Here is a 27,507-nt window from a genome sequence, read left to right on the forward strand (position 1 = left end):
TAACATAGTGGATATATGCAAAGAAAAAAAACTAGAAACCAGAATTTTCTCGTTCCCTTATACTCTACTTTTATTTTTTTCTTATATGGAAAACATGAATATTTAATGAAAATGGGCTTTAAGAGCAGAACACTTTTAAAGGATTCTTAAGCATACTTTATTGTGATATTGCCCATGAGCTAGTAAATATCAACTTTTTCTTTTTATAATAGACATGCCCCTCAGGAAACACTCCAATAATTAACATCACTTTACCTGGATATGTTTAAAGAAATCTGTAACTGAGAAACCATTTAGGGATAACCAAAACACACCATCACACTTTAAACCAAAAAACTGGCCTTTTCCACATAGTTTACCATTCAGTCACGATATCAAGAAAACAGTCCCACGTCCTTCCTCATTTTTGAAAATTCACATGTTCTCAGCTGGAAGAGAAATGGCTTCATGCCCTTCTGGTTCTCAGCTATTTTCTTTCCCCAGTTTCCTCTGGAAACAGTAGGTTATGACCTGACCCTACTGAAAATGGGGATTGCACTTATTGTCAAAGCTCCAGGTTCCTGGAAGGAGATGAATGATCGGGTGAGGATTTGGCCTGTGGAAATATCTTTTGAGCATCACAGTCAGATAAGAAGTAGAAAATTAATCTTCTTAGTGGGGTATGGGGCTTTGCTGGGCTGTGAGATGGAATCAGTACTGTCAGAAAAGAGATCATCCCTGGCATGTGTTTTGCCAAGATAGTTTGAGTACCCTACCTGCTCACCTTTGACTTGCCTAAGTCTTCCTCACCTTGAATAATCACCCCAGCTGGAAAAAAAAATGCAGAAAAACCACATCTTCCTTTGTTCTAATTTATTTCTTTGCTACCCTTGAGTACTTTACCTTTGAGAGCCAAACACACAAGAATATTCTGTCCTTATGTGTGATATGTGTAAAAAAAATACCTAATAAGATATTTTTATTTGCCTTTTATGACCACTTCTCAAAAAAAAAATATTCACACAGAAGTCCTGTTCCACTTGGAGAAATCAAACCAGGCTTCCAAGTTCACCTAGGAGAATAGTCATCATACACTTTCTGTAAGCAGGTCTTGTTTTGACTGGCATTGCAAGGGAAAAGGGGGTGGGGGACTAGGAGAAATATACTCCAACGTTAAAACACATATTTTATTGCAAATGCTGCCAGGAAATTCTGGCTTTCCAGTTTTATGAGTTCCAAATTTTGCCAACAATTACAGCACTGGGAATATCACTGTTAAATTTTTTTTTTCATTTGTAAATGTTGGCAGCCTTACTTGCTCACACCTGGGCAACAGTAGTTGGAATGCATAAAAAGCAACTGGAGACTTCTTTAAATCCTATGTGTTCCCTGATTGGCTAAATTGTGCATTGCTAATTCTGTCCCTACAACATATTGCGCTGTATTTGGAATAGCAGCATGTTGTAAAGATGGAAGGTTGAATGAATGAATGAATGAATGCATGCATGCCGGCTATTAGAGCAAAGGCATGCTGGGCCTGGTGCTATAGACCTACCTCCCAGTTACTCAGGAGGCTGAAGCAAGAAGATTGCAAATTCAAGGCCTGGCTGGGCTACAGACCAAAGTAAACAGGTATCTGATGTATTGCTATGGAGAACCTAATCTTAATCACATTTCAGCAAAATAATGGCTAAAACGCCGGGTGCTTTGTCTGGCTGTGCAATCCATTTTTATGTTGCAAACTTCAATTTAAATATATTTGATCTAGGAAGAGTATGTAGCAAAGTAATAAAGACATATGCGTATTCCTTCTAGGAGATACTGATATTTCACAGGTTAAAAAGTAGAAAGTCCAGATGATAGGTACAGAGACTTAGAGACAACTCTGATGAGCTTAGTGGAAAGATGGAGTAGCCAGGAAGAGTGGTGTCAGGCAGCCTATACCAAGAGATGCTCCCCATTCCGCATCCCTGGGTATTTGAGGTTTTCTTTATTAATTAGTCTTTGACGACTAAATAATTAGAGGCTCTTTGAATGAAGAAGGAAATGACTTGGCATATAGGATCCTAAATGTCTAAAGACTCTGTATCACAGACATTCATAAGTGAATCAAACTAAAGGAGACAAGGAAAAGTCTGAGCAAGAGAAAGGGTGGGACCCTTATGGGCAGAAAGCTCATTGCTTCTTGGCTTACCAAGTAGGCTGGGAACAGTGGGCAAGGACTCCAGGGATGGGTAAGAATATCCTTCAAAACCAAAGCAGAGGGCCTGGAGTGGAGGCTCGTGGATAAGAGCTCAGACTGTTAGAAGACTGGTTCCCATCCCTGTAGGTAGAGTTTCCCTGCCTTGCCCACAGTCAGGACAAATCTTTGTCACCCGCCAGTCCCACAGCCGCTCAGACCCAACCAAGTAAACACAGAGACTTATATTGCATACAAACTGTATGGCCATGGCAGGCTTCTTGCTAACTGTTCTTACAGCTTAAATTAATCCATTTCCACAAATCTATATCTTGCCACGTGGCTGGTGGCTTACCGGCATCTTCACATGCTGCTGGTCATAGTGGCGGCTGGCAGTGTCTCTCTGCCTCAGCCTTTCGCTTCCCAGAATTCTCCTCTCTCCTTGTCCCACCTACTTCCTGCCTGGCCACCTACTTCCTGCCTGGCCACTGGCCAATCAGTGTTTTATTTATTGACCAATCAGAACAATTTGACATACAGATCATCCCACAGCACATCCCCAGCACCCACATGGTGGCTCACAACCTTCTGTAACTTGAGTCCTAGGGAATCCAAAGTCATTTTCTCCTCTGTGGGTGCTGCCTGTATGTGGTATATAGACATACATCCAAGCAAACACTCATGCACATAAAATAAAAATAAGTTAAAAAATCTCAAAAAGTTTAAATAAAAAATAAAGTCAGAATATAGACAATTGCTTTGCCTTCCACAACACAGTTTGCCCCAGGCATTATGAGAAACTGGCAAAATGTTAGAGATTTTTTTTTTTGTGATGAAGTTGCTTCATTATCATTTAAAACTAGATAGTAACTCCATCTCTCCCTGCATGCAGAAGCTGGAATGTTGTTAGGCCAATAAAAAAAAAAAAAGGAAAAGAAAAAGTCTTTGCAAGAGCATGCCAAAAGTGGAGGCTGTGTGCCTAGCCTGCCTGCTCTCCCCTGGGAGCAGCCCTATGCTGGTAGCAGGTGCTCTATGCCATGGGTCTTTGTACAGTCAGCTCTTTTTAATCCAGTTACTGGATCATCCCTGAGGGCCTCATAATGACAGCGTGGTATCTGCTCTTCTCAGTTTGATAAATGGAGTAGGGATACAGCATAAGGAAGATGATGTTCAAACTGAAACAAGTGACCATCCATACAAGCAATGTAGTTCTTCTAACTGATGGTGCCTCTCTTCTAAAAGGCCAAGTTCCCTAGTTAGGATTATTAATAACCCTACAGAGCATTCAGGGCAGCACCCACACTATGAGAAAAGTGAGCACGGTTTCACTGGGGTCCAAAACAATTATTTCTCATTCTCTGAAAGGGAACCAAACCCAGCACTGAGTCATTCTTCTCCAAGCTACACCCAGGGGCGCACCAGTATTTTGGGATTTCCACCACATCACTGGATTTAGCAACAGGATACTCAGGCAACAGAAGGCAGTGTGGGGATGACCACTCAGAATCAGGGTTAAGTCTGACCATCCTAAAGGGGTCATAACTGTGTCGAATGCGACTTGGTTGTCTCTACTGTGCCATGAAGTATTTCTGCTATAAATCCTTTGTCTTACCAATGCATCCATCCCTCTCTGCCCTCGGTGTTAGGAAGGAGTCAGCTCAGGGCTGGCCTGCTTCTATCCTTTGTCTCTACAGAGAAGGCAAGATCCCTAGGGCATGTGGATGAAGAAGTGCTGGGGGAGCAGGGGGGCTCCAGGGTCCTCTTTGTACTTGTACACCACCCACCAGCATTCCGTTCGCCTCCATTCTCAGAGTTCAGAGTTTCCTATCCTGAAGCCCATTTCAAAGTTCGGATGGCCTTCTCTCCTCCCTTGTTCTTGCCTCCGAAGTAAGCTACCAGTCTAGCTGCTGCCTCCTTAGACTTCATCCTAATCCCTGTCTTCTCTGTTGATTGCCTTTGGGGAAAACTGCAGCAAATGGGTATAGAGTATGAATAGCCAATCATTTTTAAAACAGTTCTAAAAGAATTGTCTGTGCATCCCAGTGATGCATGTTTGGGGTGGGGACATGTTCAAGTGTGTGGTCTGGGATATGATCAGCTTGAGTCACTCCTGGAAATAGGAAGAAGGGGGGTCATGAGAGTGGGACTCTAATTGTGAGAGCTTTTGTGGTTCTTGAGACCATCATTTTGAAAGGACTGGGAGAAAGCTATCTGTATAAGAGAGAGACACCACAATTTGAAATTAGGGAGACGGAGACTGTCTCTTTTTCTAAGTTTCTGACTCAGCCCTCAGTGCCATCCAGTACACACTCTGCACTCAATGCCATGTACCCACCTCAGATACCTAGACAGTGCCAGGGGAAGTGTCCTGAGCACCTCTCATGGGTGGGTGGGGCTAAATTCTTAATAACGCTGTGTGAAGAGCCCATTTCTTCTCAGGCTGTGGGCACTTTGCTGGGCTTATTGCTGTGGTTTTGGGGTCTTTAACTTATTTTCACATAGTTCCTCCATGTTTTGTGGGTGGTTGTGGTATGTGATGGAGAGATCTCCATGTTCTTGAACACAGAAGGGTTAGGAGGAGGCAGTGGCTTCTGAGATCAGGATTCCCACTCCATTGGACATAGTCTCCTATGGAAAAGATGGAACAGGAAGCTTCAGCTCCATAATAGAATTCTTTAGGAATAGAACTGAAACTATTATAGCTTTACCTACTATTTTTTCTCCATATTTTACAACTGGGTTCAGAGTCCTTACTTGAACTTCATAATTATCTGGGTGAGGCTTTCTCAATTACCCCAACATAGATATTAAAAATCTTCAGCATGACTGTGTGAGATGACCTTTCTTAGAAACTTCAAGTGCTAATCCTGAAGGCCTCAGCAGGCCTTCATAGCCCAGAGCTTCATAGTTCTATGATGTGGGATTTTTAAAACTCCACAAGGACCGGTGAGGTAGTTCGCTGGGTAAAACTTATGCCGCCAAGCCTGATGACCTGAGTTTTCTCCCTGATACCCACATGATGCAAGGAGAAAAGCAACTCACCGAGCTGTCTTCTGACTTCCACTTGTGTGCAGCAAACCCCTCCCCCATCAACACAAATTCCTGTGATACAACTTTTAAATAAAGTAAGCTAAGTATTCCCAAAATGGAAATGAATTTTGTCTCAGCCTGAACTGTTACTTAGGGTGTCCCAAGTGTTGCTAAAGCTATGATCTGGTTTCTGAAGGCCACACCCCTGGTTTCTTGTGGGTGTGTCTCCTTTGTTTGGATCTTTTCTGTTCTCCTTTTTCCTTTTAAGGAAGCACTCTGACAGATGTTTTGGCAAAGATTGATTCTTGTAATGAATCCTCACGGGTTTAAGATGTTCGCATGTAGTGTGATCATGGTCAGATTTCCATATTGACTAAGTAGGTAAACCCAACTCTCCCTTTCTTTTATCTGTTGATTGCTTTCCCGTGCTGAAGGCCTACTTTTCTCCATTCCTCCTCATCCCTTCACTTTGAAGAAACTCTTTGTTTACATTCCTGGAAAGGAACGGTAGGTGGCAGTAACATTTCAACTCAAAGGGCGTTTAGGGAACTCTACACACTGAAGGATGGTATTCAGCAGGAAAAAGCAGATTGTATAAGCTAATGGTAAAATTGCTATTTTTTTTAAAGCCTAATATATGTAAATGCAAGAATCTATTTCAAAAATAGTATATTTCGAACACAGCTCACACGAGGGCCATCCATGGATGTATTTGCAGTCTTCAAGGTGGAGTAGTTATGAGAAGGAAAACAAATGAGTGGATATTCACTTCAAATGAAGGGCCGTCAGTGTGTGTGATGCCCATTTTGGGACTTTTACCTCCGTGACAATGCCCATCTCTGTGCTCCCCACCCCGACCCCACTCTCTCTCTCTGCCCTTCCCCTGTGTTGGGAGTGAATGTTACCTTTGAGGCCCTCTGGCTGTCCCTGAAGGGGTCTGTGACTCCTTGAATAGAGTGTGCTTGTCTCTCTCCCCTCAATGCCACTTTGTGTGGTGCTTAACTTTCATCCCTGCTCTCCTTCTCGCCCGCTCTTCCACGGTCTGCGCTTTGTTCATTGTCTCAGAGAAATGAGCATAATTAGAAGGGACAAAAGCCAACAAAGGGGGGTTTATGTAGCTGATGGAGATTCTCAGCACAAAAACTTTTTGGTCCTGTGTTCTTTAATTATAGATGCTCTGGGGCTGGAGTGATGGTGGCAAAGTTGTCCATTAGATCGATTGGCTCACTGTTTCTCAACAAATCCTGGGGGTGATCTCATGGAGTGGTGTTCTCTAGGGATAGGGGCCTTGGATGGATGCTCAAATGAGGAAAGCTGTTGCCTAGAGATAATCTATAGTCCGCTTTCAAAGTACGTTAAACCACACCTAGATTTCCTTGATTTAAATGGAGGTTCTTGCCCATCAGCAGGCGCCGGACACTGCTAAGTGTGTGTAGCACCCTTTCACAGGGTAACAGACAAAAAACAAAGGGGGGATTTTTCCAGCAGTGAGACAGAGCTTGAAAGTGCCTGGAACGAGTGTCCCATGGGAAATTGGTCTCCATTTAAGACTTCTTAGGTGTCTCACAGGGAACCAGAATACCCCCTTTAAGCATGAGAGTGACCACATCCAAATATGTCTGAAAATTCACCATGGGAACAGAGTGTTCCTGTGTGGTGGGCTTTTCTACAAAAAGATTGCATTCTACCAAAGTCTGAGAAGTATAAATGAGGAGAGCCTAGGGAGATCTGAGGGCTGTGGTCAGAAAAAGGAAAAAGGAAAAAGAAAAGATGGGTTGGGCAAGAGCATGGAGAGTTGATAAACCAGATAAGAAGGTTCTCCATGTATGTATTAGTGTGTGTGTGTGTGTGTGTGTGTGTGTGTGTGTGTGTGTGTGTGTGTGTGTGTGTGTGTGTATTGGTTTTTCGAGACAGGGTTTCTCTGTGTAACAGCCCTAGCTGCCCTAGAATTTGCAGAGATCTGTCTGCCTCTGCCTCCTGAGTGCTGGGAATATAGGCACTCACTGAATAGGATGTGTAGTCACCCAGTCCTGTAGAAATCACTATAGACCTCACCTGGAGCAAAGGCATGCACGAGAAAGGAATATTAATAAAATCCATGCACACAATAGCTCTCGGTGTGTGGGCATGTGTGCTGTCTATTCTCTGCTTTATTCCTCCACGAGGATCTGACCACTGAGACCAGTGTACTTATTCACAGTGTGCTGAGCCGTGTGTAGAAGCAGCGCAGGTGCCAGCCACATGTGGCTGTTTTGTTTTCTATTACAATTTTGCCATACTGGACATGTCTGTGAGTTCATAAATATCTAAGAGTCCTTCTACCCCATCTCCAGTCTATTGGCTTAGATGAATATCTCAATATTTTCAGAATATAATTTCTACTCTGGGTCTCAGACTAGGCTCTTTATACCTATCGTGCATGTTTACTTTAAGCCCATGTCCGTGTGGTAGCCCCATTGTTCTGATGGTCTCTCAGCTATGGGATGGGTTGTAAATGTTAAATATGTAACTTGGGGATGCTGGGAAGGGAGACAAGTATTATTTTGTAGCTAACTCTTTTCAAAAAGTAATAGACATGTGTGGGCAGGCTCCTAGCATTTATCCACCCTGTCCTCTTTGACATCCAGTTTCTAAGGGAGCAGATGATACATAGAGCCTGAGGAAGGACCAACCAGAAAAGCCATTAAATGAAAGCTATGAGATGAGAAGAAAGCAAAACACCATGTTTAGACTTAAAACACAGAATTAAGATACTGTTATCAAAACATATAAATTTATAAATCTTACAGATTTAGAGCAACTCATGAGAGCTACCACAGATGCACAGCTCCAGAACCTATTGCAAAGCATCATTGAAGGTTATAATGACTAGAATAGTCATGACATCTATTACTTCAGCTCTAAGTTCACTGAAGGAAAATGATGAAATGGCACAAGAGGTACCACACTTTTTAAGAACATGTGCCTTTGTGAATTTAACCGTCTTTTGCTATTACATCTTGATGCTTTGTTCGTAGGAAATTGGACATGAAGTTTTCAGTGCCCTTAGGCCTTGTGGCTGACCTACATGAAAGGCAGGAAGTATTGAATGGAAGTTTGTGGATAAATGGCAGTTTAAGAATGGTCTTTGATCTTGTGCCTTATAATTGACAGAGTCTTGATACAGCACTGTCCAATACAGTAGCCAATGGTCAGAATGTGTGTTAGGTCTCATTCCCTCAGATTCCTATTGTATAGAATAATTGTGTAGCATTCAGTACAAGGATACATTGCAAAAGCATATAGTTCAGTGGTCCTCAATCTGTGAGTCACAATCCCTTTGGGGTTGGAATGACCCTTTCACAGCTTGATAACTTCTCTAGATGTGGGTTATGGACTTATGAATTGATATTCCAGTCACCAGCCTGCAAGTATTCTTTCCCTCCATTCTTGCCGTCATTATTACTATTTTCATGTTTTGATGACCATGGACACCCTAACAGGAATAAGACCTCATGACTTTGGCCTTCCATTTTCCTGTTGACATGATTCTGAGCAGTTTTTTATTTTTCTTGAGGGGGTGTGTGTGTCATTTGTGTCTTTTGAGAAATGTCAATTATGATTTTTTTCTTGATTGATTCTTTTTTTGCTATCATTTTTCATTACATATTGCAGATTTTATTCCTTTTTTTTTTTTTTTTTTGAGCTGAGGATCGAACCCAGGGCCTTGCATTTGCTAGGCAAGCAAGCGTTCTACCACGCAACGAAATCCCCAACCTGATTTTATTCTTTTATCAGATAGTCTGCAAATACTTCCTCACATTCTGTATGTTATCTGCTGTCTGTTGATTGTTTCCTTTGATATGTAGAATGTTTTCAGTGTGGTAGAATTCCATTTGTCTGGCTTTGCTTTTGTTTCTATTGCTTTTAAGGTTCTATTTAGAAAATGTTGTACATGCTGCAAGGGCCTTGCATTTGCTCAACATAGGAAGACCAGGTACACAGAAAAATGGTGGAACACTTTTAAAAGTGTTTCATGTCCTGACATTTTAAATTATTTACCTCTTGTGCTGCTTTTCTCTTTCCTGTGACATCAGGTAGGCTCCTCTCTCTCTGTCATGCTCTGGTTAAAGGGGAGGCCAGTTGAAGGCCAGGCCAGCCTGTGCGCTCTTCTGCCCCCATGGATTTCCTGGTCATTACATTCCTTTCTGTAATTCTCACAGGCTCTGGTTCCCTCCCGACTCACCACTCTGTTCACTTTTTCCATTTTCGAATATCACGCAGATTGAGTAACCATCCATAACTTCACGTCCTCATCTTTTTAGTATGTTGGGCTGACTTTTTTTTTCTTTTTCTTTCTTTTTTTTTTTTTTTTTTTTTTTTTTGGTGGATCTATGGTGGCTTTTTGATTACTTGTGATATTTTCACTGGCTAAGTTCTTCCCAGAACTTCTTGCTTGGAGTAGATAATTGCAGGAGGGTTGAGTTCGGGTTGTTAATTTTCAGATGCTTTTTGGTGAGGACTGTCCTCTGGGGTTTGATCCAAGGTCTCAAGAGCTGGACATCTCAGTTCAGAGGAGGGCTTTCTGCCCTATCTTTGTGGTATATGACGTAGCTGTATCTTTATAGCGTTTTGAAATCATGACTGTTCTCCTGAAATGTAGACCAGCTTTTACGATATTTGGTGACTCTTGTTCATATACGGTGGTTTAGTTTATAAACATTTAGATTATTAAAAGGTGTTTTTACTGGTTTCCAGCCTCCCCGTTATTTTTCATGGGTTTCAAAGAGAATCGAAAAACAGACGTTTTTATTCTTCCTTCTTGACATGGAAGCTTGACAGGGACCCCAGAGTTTATCTTCTCTCTGTTCTCTCTGGATCATTCAAAAATGGAAACCAGAACATGTGACTTTCAAACATGTTTTTGGTATTTATTTTAGAAAGTAAATTCCAGACAGTTGAAAATAGATTTATAGGCCCCATATGGAATGGCCCCAGCTCCCCCAGTCATGGGTTTTATCATCCCTTTGCATTTCAGCAGTACTGAGTTATTTATGTTTCTGATAATGTCTATGAAATTTCAGTTCTGGCTGTTTTATGTACCTATTGCTTCTGTCGAGAATTTTTCTCTCACTTACTTATTAATGAGCTCTTATTAATCCTGTAAAGCTGGGGCAAGATGTTTTTGACCTTTTGAGTTTGTTTTATTCTTGGGGACATGATTGATCTCTCTGCATTGCTAACCTTTTACTTCCTACATGTTTCTTTATTGTGATACTTTTCACTATGGTATAAGCATTAGTTTTTCTATGTTATGTCACTATGTTATAAGCAGGGTTTTTTATTCTTCACTGGATTATGAATTTTCTGATATTGTCCTTTGTTTCTCCATGTCTTCATGTAAGACAAACATTTGGGGCCTTGATTCACTCATTAAATCAATATGAATTAAAATACTCGAGTATGAATGATAACAATTTATGTTTGATAAAACAGAATAATAAATTTTGAGTGTAGTCTTGGATTATTTTGGTTTTGCTCTTATTTTTTTTTTCAATTTCCTGAATTTGAGTGAAATAAGAATATAAATAGTGCCAAACACTCAATAAAGCATAACAAAAACATATATATTCTGTAGATTATAGTAAGGATTAGTGATTAGGAATATATAGAGAGGGACTCTACATCGTTGAGTTAGTAAATGTTAGTAATAATTCATGTTGTGAAGGCAGCTTCTAGATCTAAGATTGCGTACATGGAAGGGAATTGGAACAAGCTGAGGCCTATGTCGCTCAGACATGTCGGGGAGTAAGTGGAGAGCTTTCCTGTGTGCCTCAGCTGTCAGGCTCAGCTAACAGAAAGATGATCCATCCCTGGGATTCAACCTCTAGTTTAAAAATAACTGCTATACTGCTCATTGTGGATATTTCTTCCCTCTTGAGCCGAGTTCTGTGAAACTTCGCATGCCCAGTCCCAGCCTAAATGGATGAAGTGCTTGTCTCAGTAGTGTAATCTAGCGATGCTGTGCAGTGAAAGGTGAAAGGCTGAGTGAGGGTTGAAATACTCCATATGTCTTCAAATTCCACACGGCCAGGAGTGTGGGAGACATTCAGCCGCAGAAATTCAACATGACTAATCCTTGCAAAACACTCTGAAACAGATAGTTCGTCCTCGCTGCCTGGACATACTTCGGAATGCATCCCCATGGGACTCTCGTGGAGCCATCTGGACTTTTTCAGATTTAGTATTAAGTGCTTTGCAGAAAGAGAGAAAAGACTCTGGAGCTCCCACCTGAGACTTGCAGGAGGCCCTGGGCATGGGTTTCTCTTTGTTCTAAGTCTCTATCAGAAATTAATTATAAATATGTTTTTGCTTTACTTTTCATAAAAAAAAATCAGAAGTGAAGATGTTTCTTTGTTACCGACTCACTTTTCATGCCTCCGGCAACTTCATTAGGCTATGCTATTTCCAGTCTATGCTCTTTAGAATCACCTTTGAATTCCATTTTACTGTCTATTCAACACATTCACCACTCATTTTTCCCTGCTAAAATAGATATGGATATCCCTATTGCTGGATGTCTTGGGCATCTTTTGGCTTTGAGGGTGCTCATTCCAAGGCTCCCTTTCTCCTAGATAGCTCAGAAGCCGACAGTTCTCCTAAATGTATCTGATTCTGAATACCAGCCTGGCGGTACTGAAATCCATTCAATTCAACAACTGTGAAGCAATATCCTGCTTTTTCTAACTATGATGTGTTTCTGCATTGCCAGGAGGCAATTACCTACAAAGACCAGTGTGTGGACAGCACAAAATCTGGAAACTTTAAGAGGCACATAAATCAATTCCAACAGGGAAGGCTTAACTGTTTCTTGGGTTAGTAATTTGTCAATTTCTGCTCATCATTCATCTAGTTTATTTGCCCCTTGGACACTCAATTTTTTCCCATCAAGTCTTGGGACTCTCTCTTTCATGTGCAGAATTCTACTTGGAAAGGCTCATGAGCCTGAAGTGGGTGAGCATTTTGCACTAATGGATGTTTACATTTTTTTTCCCCATTACTACCATGCATGCAACCATTGTGTGTACTCACATAACCAAAAGCCATGTTGCTCATCAGTAGATCCAGGGAAGCAGTTGCATCCTCAAGCTGTTTAACACTGCTTCAACAATTAGTACATCTTTGGATGTGTACTCCCTTCAATGTTTCTCTCTCGTGTCTCAGGAATATCAGTGATAAATTACGTAGCTACATTTGCCAGTATCTTCACTTGTCATGGGTTGCCACCCTAATGACTGTGATGGACCAGCTTTTAAGAGAAAAGGATGCAGCATATCTAGAGGAAGCATGGGGTTTCTTCCTTTTACCTTCTAGCTTCTAAGAATTCTACAGCATGTGTTGCTCATCAGTCAATACTTCATATTCAAGATGGTATTGCTCCTTGTCAAGATATCTCACTTGGGTGTCAACTGAGGAGGAAGTATTTTTATGGTTGACATGATGTTCCATTTGAAAACTATTATAATTGAAACTAAACTTACAGGTGATATATAAAAGTTATTGGTTAATTAAACTTGTGAGGCTCCAACAGTTTTTTGTCTCATTCTGATTCTCATAGATTTGGTGATATTAGGCCATCACACAGAAGATCTGTCTTAAGCTCATACAAACATTAAATTCCATGAATAATGGAAACAAAAAATAATGATAATGGTACATTCATTTTTACTTCTGTTCCATTTTAAAAATATCCAAGCATGTTCCTTTATGCATAAAATTTAGCTCACGTTTGTGTTCCTGGCATTTATTTTACATGTTTGATAACATTTCAATACATTCTCATTCTTTCTAGATAAGTTCAGACTTAATTAAATTTATTGTAGCCCTGTGACACCATGCCAAGCTGCTGACATTATAGTAACCCATGATATTACTCAACCAATCCAGACAATATGGACGTTGTATTAACTAGAATATGCCTTTTAGCAGGTACATTAATTGTATTACCTGCTAAACTCACTTTCTCCTTAACTGACTTTTTCTTAGGATTTTTAAAATTATTTTTTATTTTATGTGTTTGAGTGTTTTGCCTGCATGTATGTATGTGTACCATGTGTGTGCTTGGTAGTCATGGAGGCCATAAGGTGTCAGATCACCTGGAACTAGGTTTAAGGATGGCTGTGAGCTATCATGCAGATGCCGGGAACCAAACCTGGGTCTTCTGCAGGAATAGCAAGTGCTCTTAACCACTGAACCATCTTTCCAGCCCCACCTTAACTGAATTTTCACTATATAATTCCTGTAAAATTATTTATACTAATTGTTATCATTGTTTATAAAATATTTACCATGTTTATATTATCTTTTTTAGGTCACCAGTCTCTTCAGAAGATCATGGTAAGAATATGTCATTTTTATACTAAATTATGCACTCAGAATTTATCCCTGGTCCTTATACTTCACTGTCAGAGCAGAAAATTATTAAGAAAGTCTCTCTAAGATGTTGACCCTGTAGTTTTTTTTTTTTAATGTGACAAGTCAAACACTTTTAAAAACATGATCCACAGAAGCCGAATTTGATAGTTGGTATTATTTTCAAATCTGTTATAACTATTTTGGTTGACAGGCATTATGACATTTAATGTCTTCTGCCTGATTCCGTCCAACCATCACAATGGTCACATAATTTTTTATGTAAGCATGTATTTTCTGTGAGTCTGATTTTCACCTCTACAATGAGGAGGTGTTATAGGAGCTACCTCCCAAGTCCCTTCCAGACATTGGCAGAGTGCCTTAAATCTGAAATGGAGCTGCTTGGCAAGTGAGCAAGCTGTTACTCAGTCAGGGTGAATTATTCTATCTAAGAGATAGCTGCATCACTCAAAGGACAAAACATCTAATTATGTCATCTCTAACCTTTGATCACTTATTCCTACAGTCACTCAAACTTGTTCGTCAGGTGGCTGTAATGGGTTCATCATATCATAGGAGGATGATTCACAAATATTGGTATTCAGGTTTAGCTGAGGGCTTGTTGATGTCTTTCTTGGACTTTTGAGATTATCCCATCAACATAACCCACACCTGTAGATCACCGCTGTTCAGTTTCCAGAGTGTATATAGCTCCTTTCACATATAGCATGGACACTTTGCAACAGATCAAAAATTGTGGTTGGCTTTTTAATACTGCATTTTAAAACAAGGTCTAGTAGGCGCTAAGAATGGGATCTCCATTGTCCCCTACTGCTCATTGTCTTAGCCTCTCTTTTCCCATTTCCCTGTCAATAGCCCTCACTCCAGGCATATGACTCTGTTTCTCGTTTCGGTCTCTCCCACCCTTTTTAAAATTTTTATCTGTTTATTGCATCTCCTGCTTTCATTCTTGCTATTCCCTAAAGGGGAATGACTCTTCCTTCTTGTCATGTAGATGGTTTCTGCTCACTGTTTTCTCATCTTTTGTGAAAGCTTTCTGGCCCACTTATAGTGACATATGTTTTCCTAAGTGGAACACACTAGTCTGATGCTTTCCTTAGCTGACTTTTGAGACTGAATTTCTTTTGATATAGTGTCCAACAAAAAGCAAACATTAAAAATGTATTTATTGAGTGAATGAATTAAGGAAATGGAGAGGGAGTTTTAGGCCATCTCTCCTGCTGCTACATTATAAAAATCTGTCCTAATATTGGAACAAAGTTGTATCACATTCTCTGAAGAATTGTAGGAAAAATTATGTTCGAGGCCCATTAAGTGTGAATTAGGTAATCAGCCACCTAATGGTAAACCGTTATCACATGCTATTTTGCTGATTGTTGCTGGTATGAATAGGATTTTGATTGTATATTTATAAGTCCTTCAGCTTCCATGTCCAAATGAGAAATGAGAAATGTGTGTTTGCCTTTATTTTGAACTATTTTTACCCTTAGTAACCTCTGGTTGCTTTTGTCTTCCTATCCATAAGAGTACATTCTCTATTCACAAGGGGTAGGGAATTCTAAATTAAAGTTCTGCAATCCACTAGGACTTTTTAAGGGTTTAGAGGAGATCTCTTGGCATATGTCAGGGTCCTTTGAAGATCTGAAAGGTGATCCCTGCCCAAATAACTTGCTCTTGGTATTTTAATAACTATTAAATGTGATTAGTTGAGGAACTACTATGCAAGTTTGATGAGTATTATATTTTGGTGAATTCAAAAATGCATTATATATTTATGCTTCTTTGTCTCCTGCAACTTGTAAAAATAGTTTAAGCATGCGTGCTGATTTACCTATACTGTCAAATTATTCATTATTTACTAGTCTGTGCATCCTTAGGGAAATATTTTCACGTGTTTCTTTGTTACTATGATTTTCTATCTAGTCCACACTGTATGTTTTCTTACCTTTATACATTGTAGGAATTACTATTTACTGTGGCCGTCATAAAACATCTTCAGTGTCACACCACCACTCTTGCATAACATTTGTCTGCTGGAATGACATTGCAATGCATCTGTAAGAGAGGTGAATCAGGTTTTCCCAATTTATTCTAAAAGAATGGAGGCACATTGGCAAATGGATTGTGAAACCAGAATATAAAAGCCTGTGCCTCTCACTGTTCTCTTTTGTTCCCTGTCCACCAGTAATCCCACTTCCTTCAGCAACAGCTGCTCCCTTCAGCTATTTCTGAAACAGAATTCATTCTTGGAGAAATCTAACTTAGAAAGTCCCCTAGCTCTGCTATTTCCCATCCTTATAGGTGCCCTTCAGAGACCATGTGGGTGCAGCTACTTCTCTCCTCTTTGGTCTGCTTGTCTGTGCACTGGGGCTCTTCGTATCTGCTCTATGCATCTTCTGCAGAAATGACTTTTCAGTTTGTTACAGACGCCCAAACACCATGTCGTGATGTTCCTCCATGCAGGCAGTGTGAGAGGAAATGTAGATTGGCTGATGTCTGCTCCACATAGCATGGAGATTAAGCATGTTGGCATAGGCACACAACCCCAGCTACTCTGGAGGCAGAGGCAGGAAAGTTACAATTTGGGGGCCAGCACAGAAAATTTAATGATTTTTTTTTTGGTCAAAACAAATAAATAAACAACAACAACAAAACACAAGAAAAGTTTAAAAATATAGTGATCATCAGAGAGAAATCTGCTTCTTTTAACTTTATCTATAAACATTAACTTTTCACTGGAAACCTATATTTTTATATCAGACCAAGGAAGAACAAAATGTTAAAACATAATCTGACTTGTAGTCTTCAAGTAAAGAAGAGGTTGGGATTGGATGAGTGGTCATGTAAGATTGGCAATACCAAGCATAGATGACACATACATTATTTTTATGTTCATAGCACAGTATCAGGGTCTTAGAGAATAGAAGATAAAATGTATTTCACACTTACTCAGAACTGTGCTAACACACTTTAACTGCATTTTCCCATTTCATTATTAATAGTTAACAGCCTACAGGGCATGCATCATCCTAACTTTATGGCTGGGGACACAAGTCTTTAAATAACTGGCTTGATATCACGTAGCCACTAAGTGGGAGAGTTAATTTAAACCCAGATTCAATGTCCAAAATATCCTTTTTTTTCTTCAACTCCACCACATTTTTGGGAAAACAAAGAAATGATTGTCAGCATTAAGGTAAATTGACAGTTATTAAGAAGGGAGGAAAGTCCCTTCCCCCTAACAAGAGTTTATTTACTGCTGTGTAAGTAATTTCTTTTTAATGACAAAAGAAAACTGAATAAAAAATAACAACTTCTCCCTCCTGCTGGGAATGATTTGTCCCTGTAGAAAAAGTGAAATACCGATGTCACATTTTCTCATAATTAGTTAGCTGAGTGAAACCGCTGCTTCGGGGAAGCCTGCCATGTGAATCCCAGGGGGAGCATTACATTTTAATGCAACATCTGGAAGCTGGAGTCCCAGTCCGTCAGAAGATAAGCCTGGCAGTGATTGATGGTCCTGTCCTCTGAGTTTCCTCTCCATTTAGTGCCTCACACTTCATCATTTCAGTTGCTGCCGGAGTCACCTCCTCCAGTCCAGGCAGCTTCTCAAGCCCTAAGCTCTTGGGTCCTTTTTCACATGTTGATTTTTCTGGAGGCCACACGGAGGTTGCACATGTTGATTTTTCCAAGCCTCTAAGAATGCTGTTCTTTAAGCCACTACCTTTGTGAGCATACTGAAGGGCACTTTCCAATGCATGTCTGTCCTGGTACGGAATAGGGGAGAATCTTTGCCAGCTGTACATCTGACAGAGGATTAATATCCAGAATATATAAAGAACTAAGAAGTGTATCAGAGAATTTTTAAAAGAGAGAAATTACTCATTCAAAAATGGACCTGGGACCTGAACAGAGGATTCACAAAAGAAGAAAAAAAAGTGGTACACCATAAAAAGCACCACTAGATTCTTAAAAGAACACCAATAAGCTACTTGATTCCACAGTAGCATCTGAGTGGCCACCCCTGTTACAGAAAGAGAGAGAGAGAGAGAGAGAGAGAGAGAGAGAGAGAGAGAGAGAGAGAGCCCCTGTGGTCACTTTTGTGCTGCTACAGTAAACAGCAGACAAGAATGGCAGTGACCAATCTGTAAAATGTAGTGACCGTGGTCGTAAGTAACAGATTTGTGGGCCAGGCTTGGAGTTGACTGTACTTCATAGTATTGCCAATAACACACATTGTTGTATGGTACAAACTCTTTGAGATATCAAACTCTATCCCTTGTTAACACATTTTTCTGGGTTTTGATTTTTGTTTTTAATTTTACATTTATTATTTGTGTGTGTGTGTGTGTGCATGCGCGTGCATTCATGTGTGTATGCATGTGTGCATATCTGCATGCTGCAAGGCACACGTGGAGGCCAGAGAACAACTTGCAGGAAGGAGTCAGTTCTTTTCTTCTACTTTGTGGGTTTCAGGGGTTAAACTCAGGTTGTCAGGCTGGACCATGGGTGTCTCTACCTGCTAAACCATCTCATGAATCCGTAACTCATTTCTCTTTTCTTTGTATGTATGGTACTGTGAATGAACACAGGGCCTCTATGTGTTCTGGCAAGTACCCCACCACAAACTGTATTCCCTGCCCTGTTTTTACATCCTATTTTGCCCAAGTTGGCCTTGAACTGACTCTATTCATCCAGGTAGGCATGACACTGCAGTCCTCCTGTCTTGGCCTCCTGAGCAACTAGGATGCCAGACTGTGCTATTGGGCTTGATCCTTTTTCTAACATGAATATAAACATATGTTTATATACTAAAATAGTTAACATATATAAAATCTAGCCACTTACTTCAAATACTAACTAAAGCAACCCTTGTGAGCCATTTCCCAGATCAAAAAATAAAACATGTATAACTTGAGAGCTTCAGGTTGTCTGCCTTGTTGACTATATTAACTTCCCCAACCTTTCAAAGTAATTCTATTTTCCTCCTTGTCAGTCATATCGTTGCTTTTAAATTTTACTACATATATGTGTACCCCACATGTGAATTTATGTGTAATTGTATATACATACATGTGTAATACAGTTTTGCCCATTTTAAATCTTCACAAGATCAATCAGGCTGTATATTTTTCTGTGATTTGGTTTGAACCTTTGCATTTTTAAAAGTATTTTATTTGCTCTTTGAAATGTTCGTGCCCTTATATAATGTGTTTTGAGCATACCCACTCACCACTACCCACTTCCAGCTCTTCTTAGTACTCTCCACTATTCCCCTCCCAACTTCATGTCCTCTTCCTTTATATTGCTATTAACATAATTAATAATCCTGAGTGCAGTTTATTAGTGCTGGCCGTGGGTGTGTGGGTGTGACCATCCAGTGAGCTATGGACAATACAACAGCAGCCATGCTCTCCCTCCCTGAGAGGGTGCCATCACCTGAGGACAGCTTCTCTGCTAAAGGGCTAAAAGTGGGGTTCCTGGAGCCCCTCTCCTATCAAGGATAGTATGCTTATTGGCTGGATCTTGTTCAGGCTTTGTGTAGGTAACCACAGCTGCTATGAGCTATTATGTGCAGACTCCGTGTGGTCTCCAGAACACTACATTTCCAAGCTCTCTTTCCCATCCTCCAGCTCTTACACTCTTTCTGCCCCTTCTTCCAAAATGTCTCCTGAGGCTTAGAAAGAAGGAAGGAGGTTGATAGAGATGATTCATCCACAGTTGAGCACTCATGGTCACTCATACTCAGCAGCTTGACTCTATATACCACTACCAACTGCAAGAAGAAACTTCTCTCAGCAAAATTGAGAGCAGCTGAATCTGTGAGTACAAACATAAATATGTAGAAGACATGACCACTTAACAAGACAGTAGGGATAGATTACCCTCCAGGGCTCTATAATCTCCCAGTCATGGGTTTTATAAGTTGAATCAGATTGTATACACTTTTGTGATTTACCTTTGATGAGTGTCATATTTATCTTGCTCATTTGTCATGTGTTATAATGTTCTACCATATGAACACATAGCATTTGTAAGTATAATCTGCCATTGATAAATGCTTATACAGGTGCTCACTTTGGCAGCACATATACTAAAATTGGAATGATAAATGCTTATACAGACTACAGAGTTTTAGTTTGGGAAAATACTACCACCATGGATGTCCTTTTCCACGACTTCTTCTGGTGTCCTTGTGTGAGAATTACTCTAATGTTTAAGCCTCTCCATGACAGTGCCCTAGTTGGGTGGTAGGCTTACACATCTCCAGCTTTTCAGGTAAATAGTGTAAGCAGTCCTTTAAACAGGCACTCTCAGCTACAGTGGAGAAGATCCTCCATTGCTCTACCCAGCTGATGCTTGACGTTAGTGGATTAAAAAATAGTTGCCAGTCTGATGGTAGTGTGACCTTGTAGCTTGTGATAGAACACATTTGTGTTCAGTATTTACACATTTGTGGAACATCTTTTCATGTATATATAGGCCACTCGTGTCTATTCATCTATGAAATGCTTCATTTTGTTATTGGCCCAACTGCTCTCCCTCTGGGTATTCTGTATCTTAATGATTCCAAAAACATATTTTTGTGTGCTATGGATACATGTTTCCTTCTCTCTGTTATTAATTTTCTTCAGCTTGTGGGTTACATTTGAAAGTTCCTTTGGGTTTCATCCAATAGACAGATGTTTATTATTTTAAAATATTTCAAATTATTAGTATTTTCCTGTAGTTGATGTCTTTGGGATGTTTTAAAGACTTGTATAACACAAAGTTGAAATCCTTATTACATTCCAAAATAAGAAAAAAGCATAGCTGCATTCTTTATTGATTTTGTGGTTTGGTAAGAAATAAAGATGCACTTTTGCTTTTTTTTTAATTACTTGAAATTTCATATAAGCATATAGTGTATTTTGATCAAACCCACCCACTCTTCTCCAATTCCTCCAGTACCCTACCACCGTTTTTATCTCAGACATTCATGTATGCACTTTAAAGTCCATGGGGTCCACTTAGTGCCGTCAGTGTGTTCATATCCCTTTACTGGAGCGTGGGTAGCCTATCAGAGGAGGGGTTCATGGGTTAGACCACCTATTTCATTTATTATCTACCTCCTTCACTGTTTTATAAAGTCTGTTCTGTCTTCTTGTTTGTCTTTTTTTTTTTAATTTTTATTTTAAATTTTTACCTGCTTTTTAAAAGTAGAATGATTTTTATTAGATATAGATTAATTTACATAGCAAAATTATAAGCACACATACAGTTTAAATACATCTCTAAAATAAAAACTATGGAAAATTCAAAGATGAAATTATAAACCAACCCACATAAATATGGGATTGGTAAGATGACATAAAATTATATGAACAAAAAGTTATATACATCATTATAATCAAAGGGCTCAGTTATCATAGAATACTTTTCAGCTGGTCACAGAGAAATTATTATTACTATCATAAATCTTTTTTTTTCATTTTGTTGGTTATTTCATGCATGTGTACTATATTTACATCATTTTCATCCCTCCTTCTCCCCCAAATCCTCCCTGTTCCTTCCCACTCCCTCTCAAATTTATAACCTCTTCTTTCTTTAATTGTTGTTATGTATGTGTGTATCTGTGTGTATAAATACACACATTGTATATATGTATATAAATATACATATAATATAAATACAACCTGCTGAGTCTATTTACTTGTATGTGTTTACAGCTGACTGCTTAGGGTGAGATAACCCATCAAGTGATTCATCCTTGTAGAAGACTGAATCTCTCAGCATCTACTAATTGCCTTCACTAATCACTAATTGTCTTCACCTAGGAGTAGGGCTTTGTAGAATTCCCCCATCCATGTTGGCACATCAGTGAGTGCTGTCATTGTGTGTGTCTTAGGAGACTGTATCATTGAGATTTTTGTGGGTGCAGGCGACATCGCATCTCACAATAGCCTAGTCCTCTAGTTCTTAAAATCTTTCTGTCCTTTCTGTGATATTTCCTTAGCTTTAGGGATTGAGATGTGGATGGATCAATGGGGATTGAGCACTCCATAGTCAGTTGTTCTATGCATTTTGACCAGTTGTGCATTTTTTGGAATGGTCTCCATCAGTTGCAAAGAGAAGTTTCTTTGGTGAAGAATGAGAGCTAAACTCAACTGTGGGTATTAAGATAAGTATTAAGAATGCATTTAGAGGGGCTGGAGAGATGGCTCAGAGGTTAAGAGCATTGGCTGCTCTTCCAGAGGTCCTGAGTTCAATTCCCAGCAACCACATGGTAGTTCACAACCATCTGTAATGAAATCTGGTGCCTTCTTCCGGCATGCAAGCACACATGCAGGCAGAACACTGTATACATAATAAAAATAAATAAATCTTTAAAAAAAAGAATAAATTTAGATATTATACTGGTTTGAGAACATAGCAGTAATAGGGTCCATGATCTCACCAGCCCCAGGTAATTGGCTAGGTTTACAGTACCAGGCATAGATTTCTTCCTATTTCATAGATCTTAAGTCTAATTAGATAGCTGTTGGTTAATCACAGAAAATAAATGCCAATGTTGTAATAGATTTTCTCATTTGTTTTATTGAGCAATATGTCTGTTACTTTTTATAAGGCTTATTTATATTATTTACATGAGTATTTTGTCTTCATGTATTTATGCACACTACATGGGAGCCCAGTGCCTGTCAGAGGACAACAGAGGATGTCTGATCCTGTGGAACTGGAGTTAGACACTTGTGAGTTGCCAGGTGGGTGCTGGGAACTGAACCTGGGTCCTCAGCACTCTTAACTGCTGAGTCATCCCTCCAACCCCAGCACAACTGTTCTTATACCAAAACCACACTATTTTAATTGTTCTGACACTGTTAAAGATCCTAAAGTCTGAGAGAGGATAAACTTACAGATTTGTTCAGAGTGACTTAGTCATAGTAGCCTTTTCTGTTTATATAAAATTTAAAAGCAGTTTGTCATATTCTGTATTAAAATTTCATGAATAGTCTGGAGAGATGGCTTGGCTCAGTAGTTAAGAGTGAGTGCTGCTCTTTCAGAGGACCTGAGCTAGGATCCCAGCCTCCACATCACCTGGATCACACTGCATGCAACTTCAGCCCCAGGAGATCCAGCATCTTCTTCTGGCTTTCACAGTCACCTGCACACAAATCACACGTACAAATACAAATAAATCTTCAATTTTTTTCATGAATATCACATGAGTTTATTAAACAGTATGTAGAAGAGTAATGTCTTTATGGCAAAAAGCCTTCGGTTCCTAGTTGTATCTCTTTACATTTAATTGGGTATCAATAGTATTTTATAGTTTTATCATCTTCTGTTCAGCATATTTCTAGGCATTTTATGTCATTAATGACGACACTTCATGTGTTGTGATTTTAAAATTACGTTTTCTACGTGTCTTTTTTTCTGGCATACTGCAGTGAGGTTGACTTTTAAAAGCTTGTGTTTGTATCAAGATTCCTGTTAACCTTTAACTTGATAAACTTTACGGGGCCTTGATCTGGAGAAATAATTCTGTATAGGTAACATCATCAACAAATACTGAGGACTTCACTTTACTCTCTCCTCTCATTATGCATGTTCTTTTCTGTTCCTATTCACATGGATGCAGAAATGAATAGATGTCAGTACAGTCAGCATCACTGCTGATCTCATGGTGCCAAGATGAATGCCATCTGTAATTTCTATTAAGTTGACACTTTAATGCTTGGCAATTGACTGTAGATATTTTAAGTCTTTTTTTATCTTCATTTTCAAATTTGATATACAATGAATTTCATTCAGTATTCTTTTCTTCATCTTGTTTATATTCCTTCACCTGTTACCATAATGCATCTCAGTAATTGGTTTTTCCAGTGGAAACCTCTATCATATTCATGAGAAGAACTCAAATTGGTTATCACATTTATCTCCTTTACATAGTGTTAGATGTCATTTACTAGTAATTTATCTGACATCTGTGTTCATGGGTATGATTGGCCTTTTAATTTCTTTTCATTTTTTCTATTTCTGTTTATTAGTGACTATATACTACTCCTTGTTCTATCAAATGAATGAAAAATGCATTCTCTTTTTCTAACCTCTGAGATGCTTCACCAAACCCTCGAGCCATCTATTTGTGGAAGACCTGACTTGTCCTCCCATTTGTATTTCACAGATAAGGAAACTAAGACAAAAACCTAGTGAGTGGATTGTCCGAGATCCCAGACGTAGTTCATGAGGGTTAGAACAAGGATGCAGACTCAGGCCATCAGGATCCAGGACTGACTCTGAATCAACCCTCTGTCCAGTGACTCAGCAGCATGTCATTTCTCTTGGGCTTGCATCATCGCGATTCTGTTTCTCTAAAATTGAGGCATTAAAGTTCATGTTTGGTGGGAACTGAACTTTAAAGATGAAGAAGTGCTCATTTTCATGGCACTTGGCCTTGAAGAAAATCCATTTTTTCCCATTCCCATAGTTCATAATTAGGGAAATAGGAGCGCCATTTCCTGCCAGTGGCCCTTGAAATTGTTGACGTGTAGCTTTTCCTTCAGGAACTGGTACAACAAAGGAGGCATCCTCATGACTAGAAGAGTGGAATAAACTGAGGAAGGAAGGTACTTTCCCCTTTCCTGTAAGCTGCTTATTAGTAAAATGTGGTGAGTGGAGAGAGAGACGGAAACATCTGCAGCCTTTAATTGCTTGCTAGGAATAGCTTACAATACTGGCCTCCACCGTATGCTACCTTGCAAAGACTTGGGGGTAGCTAATGCCAAGTTGCTAGAGGATATTTTCCCCCATATCCAGTTTCTTACCCTTTAATCCCCCGTTGGTTTTCTAATTAGGTTCAGACTTTTTAGAGCTTGCATTTAGGGCTGATGCCCGTTCAGTTTCTGCTGCTTCTGTGAGTAATTTCTGCTCCTTTGCTTGCAGAAACCCTCTGGGTCCCGATTCCCTGGGGTTCATTCAGCCATATAGCTTCCGTCACCTCCTACTGTCCCTCTGGCAGACCACCTTCTTTGTCTTTTATTCTACACCCTCCTCTGCACTTTATTAATTCCTGTGTGTTGGAGCCACCTCCAGGAGCCTAAGGACAAACGAAGATGAATTTCCCTGACAACTTAAATGCTCAGGCTTTCTCCTTCCTTATTCGTTTACTGATTTTTAAAAATGTATTCCTTTAAAAAATATTTCCTCTTGAGCGGTGTTGCTCTTAATTGACTCTAAGCCCCATGAATAGAGACATTGCCCTGTTCTCTGCCATGCCCTGGCACAGAATTGAATTCCTCTATTCAAGCCTTACTGTTAAATTTGCTGCACTCCGTGGTGTTGGCAAACAGAAACTTCCAGGGCACATCTTTGAATCCCATTGCAGCCTCATTAATGCTGTTCCCTGTGGTAGAAGATAGGTCAGTCCTGGTCCTTTTCCAAAGAGATTCAGTTACTAATGTACTGAGAAGATGGCCTTTTGCAGTAGTTTGAATGGGCACTCCCCAAAGACTGTGTGAAAAGGAAGAAATAGAAATAACAGCGCACCCACCCTATTAGTCTTCTTTCCCAAATCCCTGGAAAATAGATTATCCGCTTCTGGTTAAAAATAAAGCAAGGGAACAAAACAGCTCCCCACTAGGGTTCCCAAAATCTGGTTAATGTTATTTTGTATGTGTTCTGACCCTAGTATGCTCTTCCCCCTCCCTTGATTGTAAGCATATGATCCTTTTGAACCTTTGGGTTTCTTTGGAGTGCTTTGTTGGTGATAATTATCTAACTATCTGTGAAGGCTGATTGTTGAGTGTGCTGTGGGAGGGGAGTGCTTTCTACTAAGATTGACTCACAACAGTGCTGTAGATTGCCTTCTGGCACAGAGAACAGTTAAAGGAATGATTTGAAAATACTGAAAAATAAGAAAGTAGCAGGAAAATGGAGAGTTTGGTAGGGCAGAGTTAACCTCCTGATTGTGTTTACATGGAAGGATAAGATCAAAGACCATCACATGACCTGATGTGCCTGGCACAAATGGTTACCATAGAGTCTTCTACCCCCATAGAAAAATGAATCTGGCTTTTTAAAAGAAAGCATGGGTGCTCTGAGCCTTGGATTCTATCTACGAATTTATGAGAAAAGAAATGGAGAATTAAAGTGTGGTTATTTATTGAAGCTAGCCATTTGTTTAAGGTTTTTATTGTATGAAAACATGTGATTTGACATATTAATATCCAGTGTAGCCATGGTGCTGGGTTGACACAATGGCAGTTTATGTCATGTGTTCCTCGATGAGGATAATTGTCATTCCATTTCTGTTCTTCCTTGTGATTTCAAACTCCAGTGGGCTCTCTACCTAAAGTTGATTTACTCATTCCTCTTGCAATGGTTATGTTTCCTGAATCATTATGATAATTGAATGGAAAAAAAAAAGAAATAGAAAGGAAAGGAAAGGACATGACTGATCCCAGGTATGGTGGAGAAGAAAGTTTATTATAGATATAGATATTATAGTGTATTCTAATCAAAGGTAGAGACATCTGGGCGAGTCCAGAGGGGACAGGGGCAGACTTTGCTGTGCCCTGTGAGAAGAGAGGGTGGAGGGGAAACAGGTGCAGCAGCCAGGAGGCCCAAAGGGACAAAAAGAGTGGGTAACCCCAAATGGTGGGATTACATAGGGATGAACAGCCTGGCCCCCCTGGGCTGGAGAGTTCACGGTAGGGGCCGGAGTATGCCAGCCAGCCAAGAGGGCCCTGTAACAGGTAGGGACTGAGGGATGCAGGGGGTACCTGGAGGCCAGAGTCTCCTTTGATATGTTAAATAGGCAGCTCAGCCATTCTTGCCAGGCTTGAAACCTAACAATAATCAGTTGCAACATATTCGAATGCATAACACGGTTTCAGTCAGTCCCTAATGGGTCATTCATACATGTGTCACCTGAACCAGTGTGCTCTAGTACTTTGGAAGCCTTCGTTTTGTTTTGATAGAGAGTCCCATGTAGCCCAGGCTATCCTGAGACTAGCTATGTAGCTAAGAGGGACCTCTACTCCAGATCCTCCTGCTTCTACCTCCTCAGTGCTGGGACTGTATGTATGTAACACCACAGCCTGGGAAGCATTGTTAGTTTGTTTTTTTAATCAGTGGATGTTTTTCTTGCCTGTGTGGTCTGTTATAACTATTTAGGCTTGGACCGTTTTGGTTAGAGATAGATTCATCTGCCCAAAATCATAATATCAACTAAATGCTTCTTGAATGGTTTTACACATTGCTCCTACAGGTCCTCTCTGGGTAGGTTTGGGTGTTGTATATTTTATGATTTTTTTTTTCTTGATACCCTAAAGCATCCCTGGCCAGCCAGTATCACTGCGCTGGAATAGTTTGCCATTATGTCTCTTTTTTTCACCCCGGAAAGGCAATTTGATTCTCTGCATTTCCCACACAAGAACCAAAAACTTGGTGTGTGGAAGCTACTGAAGCTTTAACTTCTTGGACCAATCATGAAAATGTCCGTTTAGGAGAACCGGGTGTCACCACCTAACAATACTGTAGTGGTATTTGGCACTCTCTGCAGCCAGGTAAGGGAAGTAGAGTATTGCCTCACTAGGGAGCCAGGCTGTCTAGTAAGCCTCTCCTAGCCTGGGTATAGACCCTGATTTTATTCCAAATTAGCTATGTGGCCTTGAACATGTTTAATGTTATGGTGCCATCTTGGAAACTGGGAGGATAATAATTATGTGTATATATGATAGGCTTAGTGAGCATGAGATTAGGTAATAAAGGTGAAGCATCTAAATCTAAGCCTAACAGATAAAATGCTTGCAAATATTGAAAGAAAGAAAATTTAAAAAGTATGAGAGAGGCAATCAATGCTTAATAGCCAAACCGGAATACACTCTTCTGTAAGTATAACTCCAATGTCTTACTTACATGGG

At 39.9% G+C, this 27,507-nt stretch overlaps 1 protein-coding gene across 5 annotated transcripts in view; it reads left to right on the forward strand.

The window, feature by feature from the left end:
• Dgki (diacylglycerol kinase iota) overlaps positions 1-27,507 on the forward strand; it is a 452,147-nt gene that overhangs the window by 382,751 nt on the left and 41,889 nt on the right. For all 5 annotated transcript variants that reach the window (XM_015989976.3, XM_015989977.3, XM_076566517.1 and 2 more), the window contains one exon: positions 13,539-13,564. In XM_015989976.3, coding sequence (XP_015845462.1) covers positions 13,539-13,564 — 26 coding nt within the window. The remainder of the gene's footprint in view (positions 1-13,538; positions 13,565-27,507) is intronic.

The sequence above is a fragment of the Peromyscus maniculatus genome, chromosome 3 (genome assembly GCF_049852395.1).
Source record: "Peromyscus maniculatus bairdii isolate BWxNUB_F1_BW_parent chromosome 3, HU_Pman_BW_mat_3.1, whole genome shotgun sequence".
Taxonomy (NCBI): domain Eukaryota; kingdom Metazoa; phylum Chordata; class Mammalia; order Rodentia; family Cricetidae; genus Peromyscus; species Peromyscus maniculatus.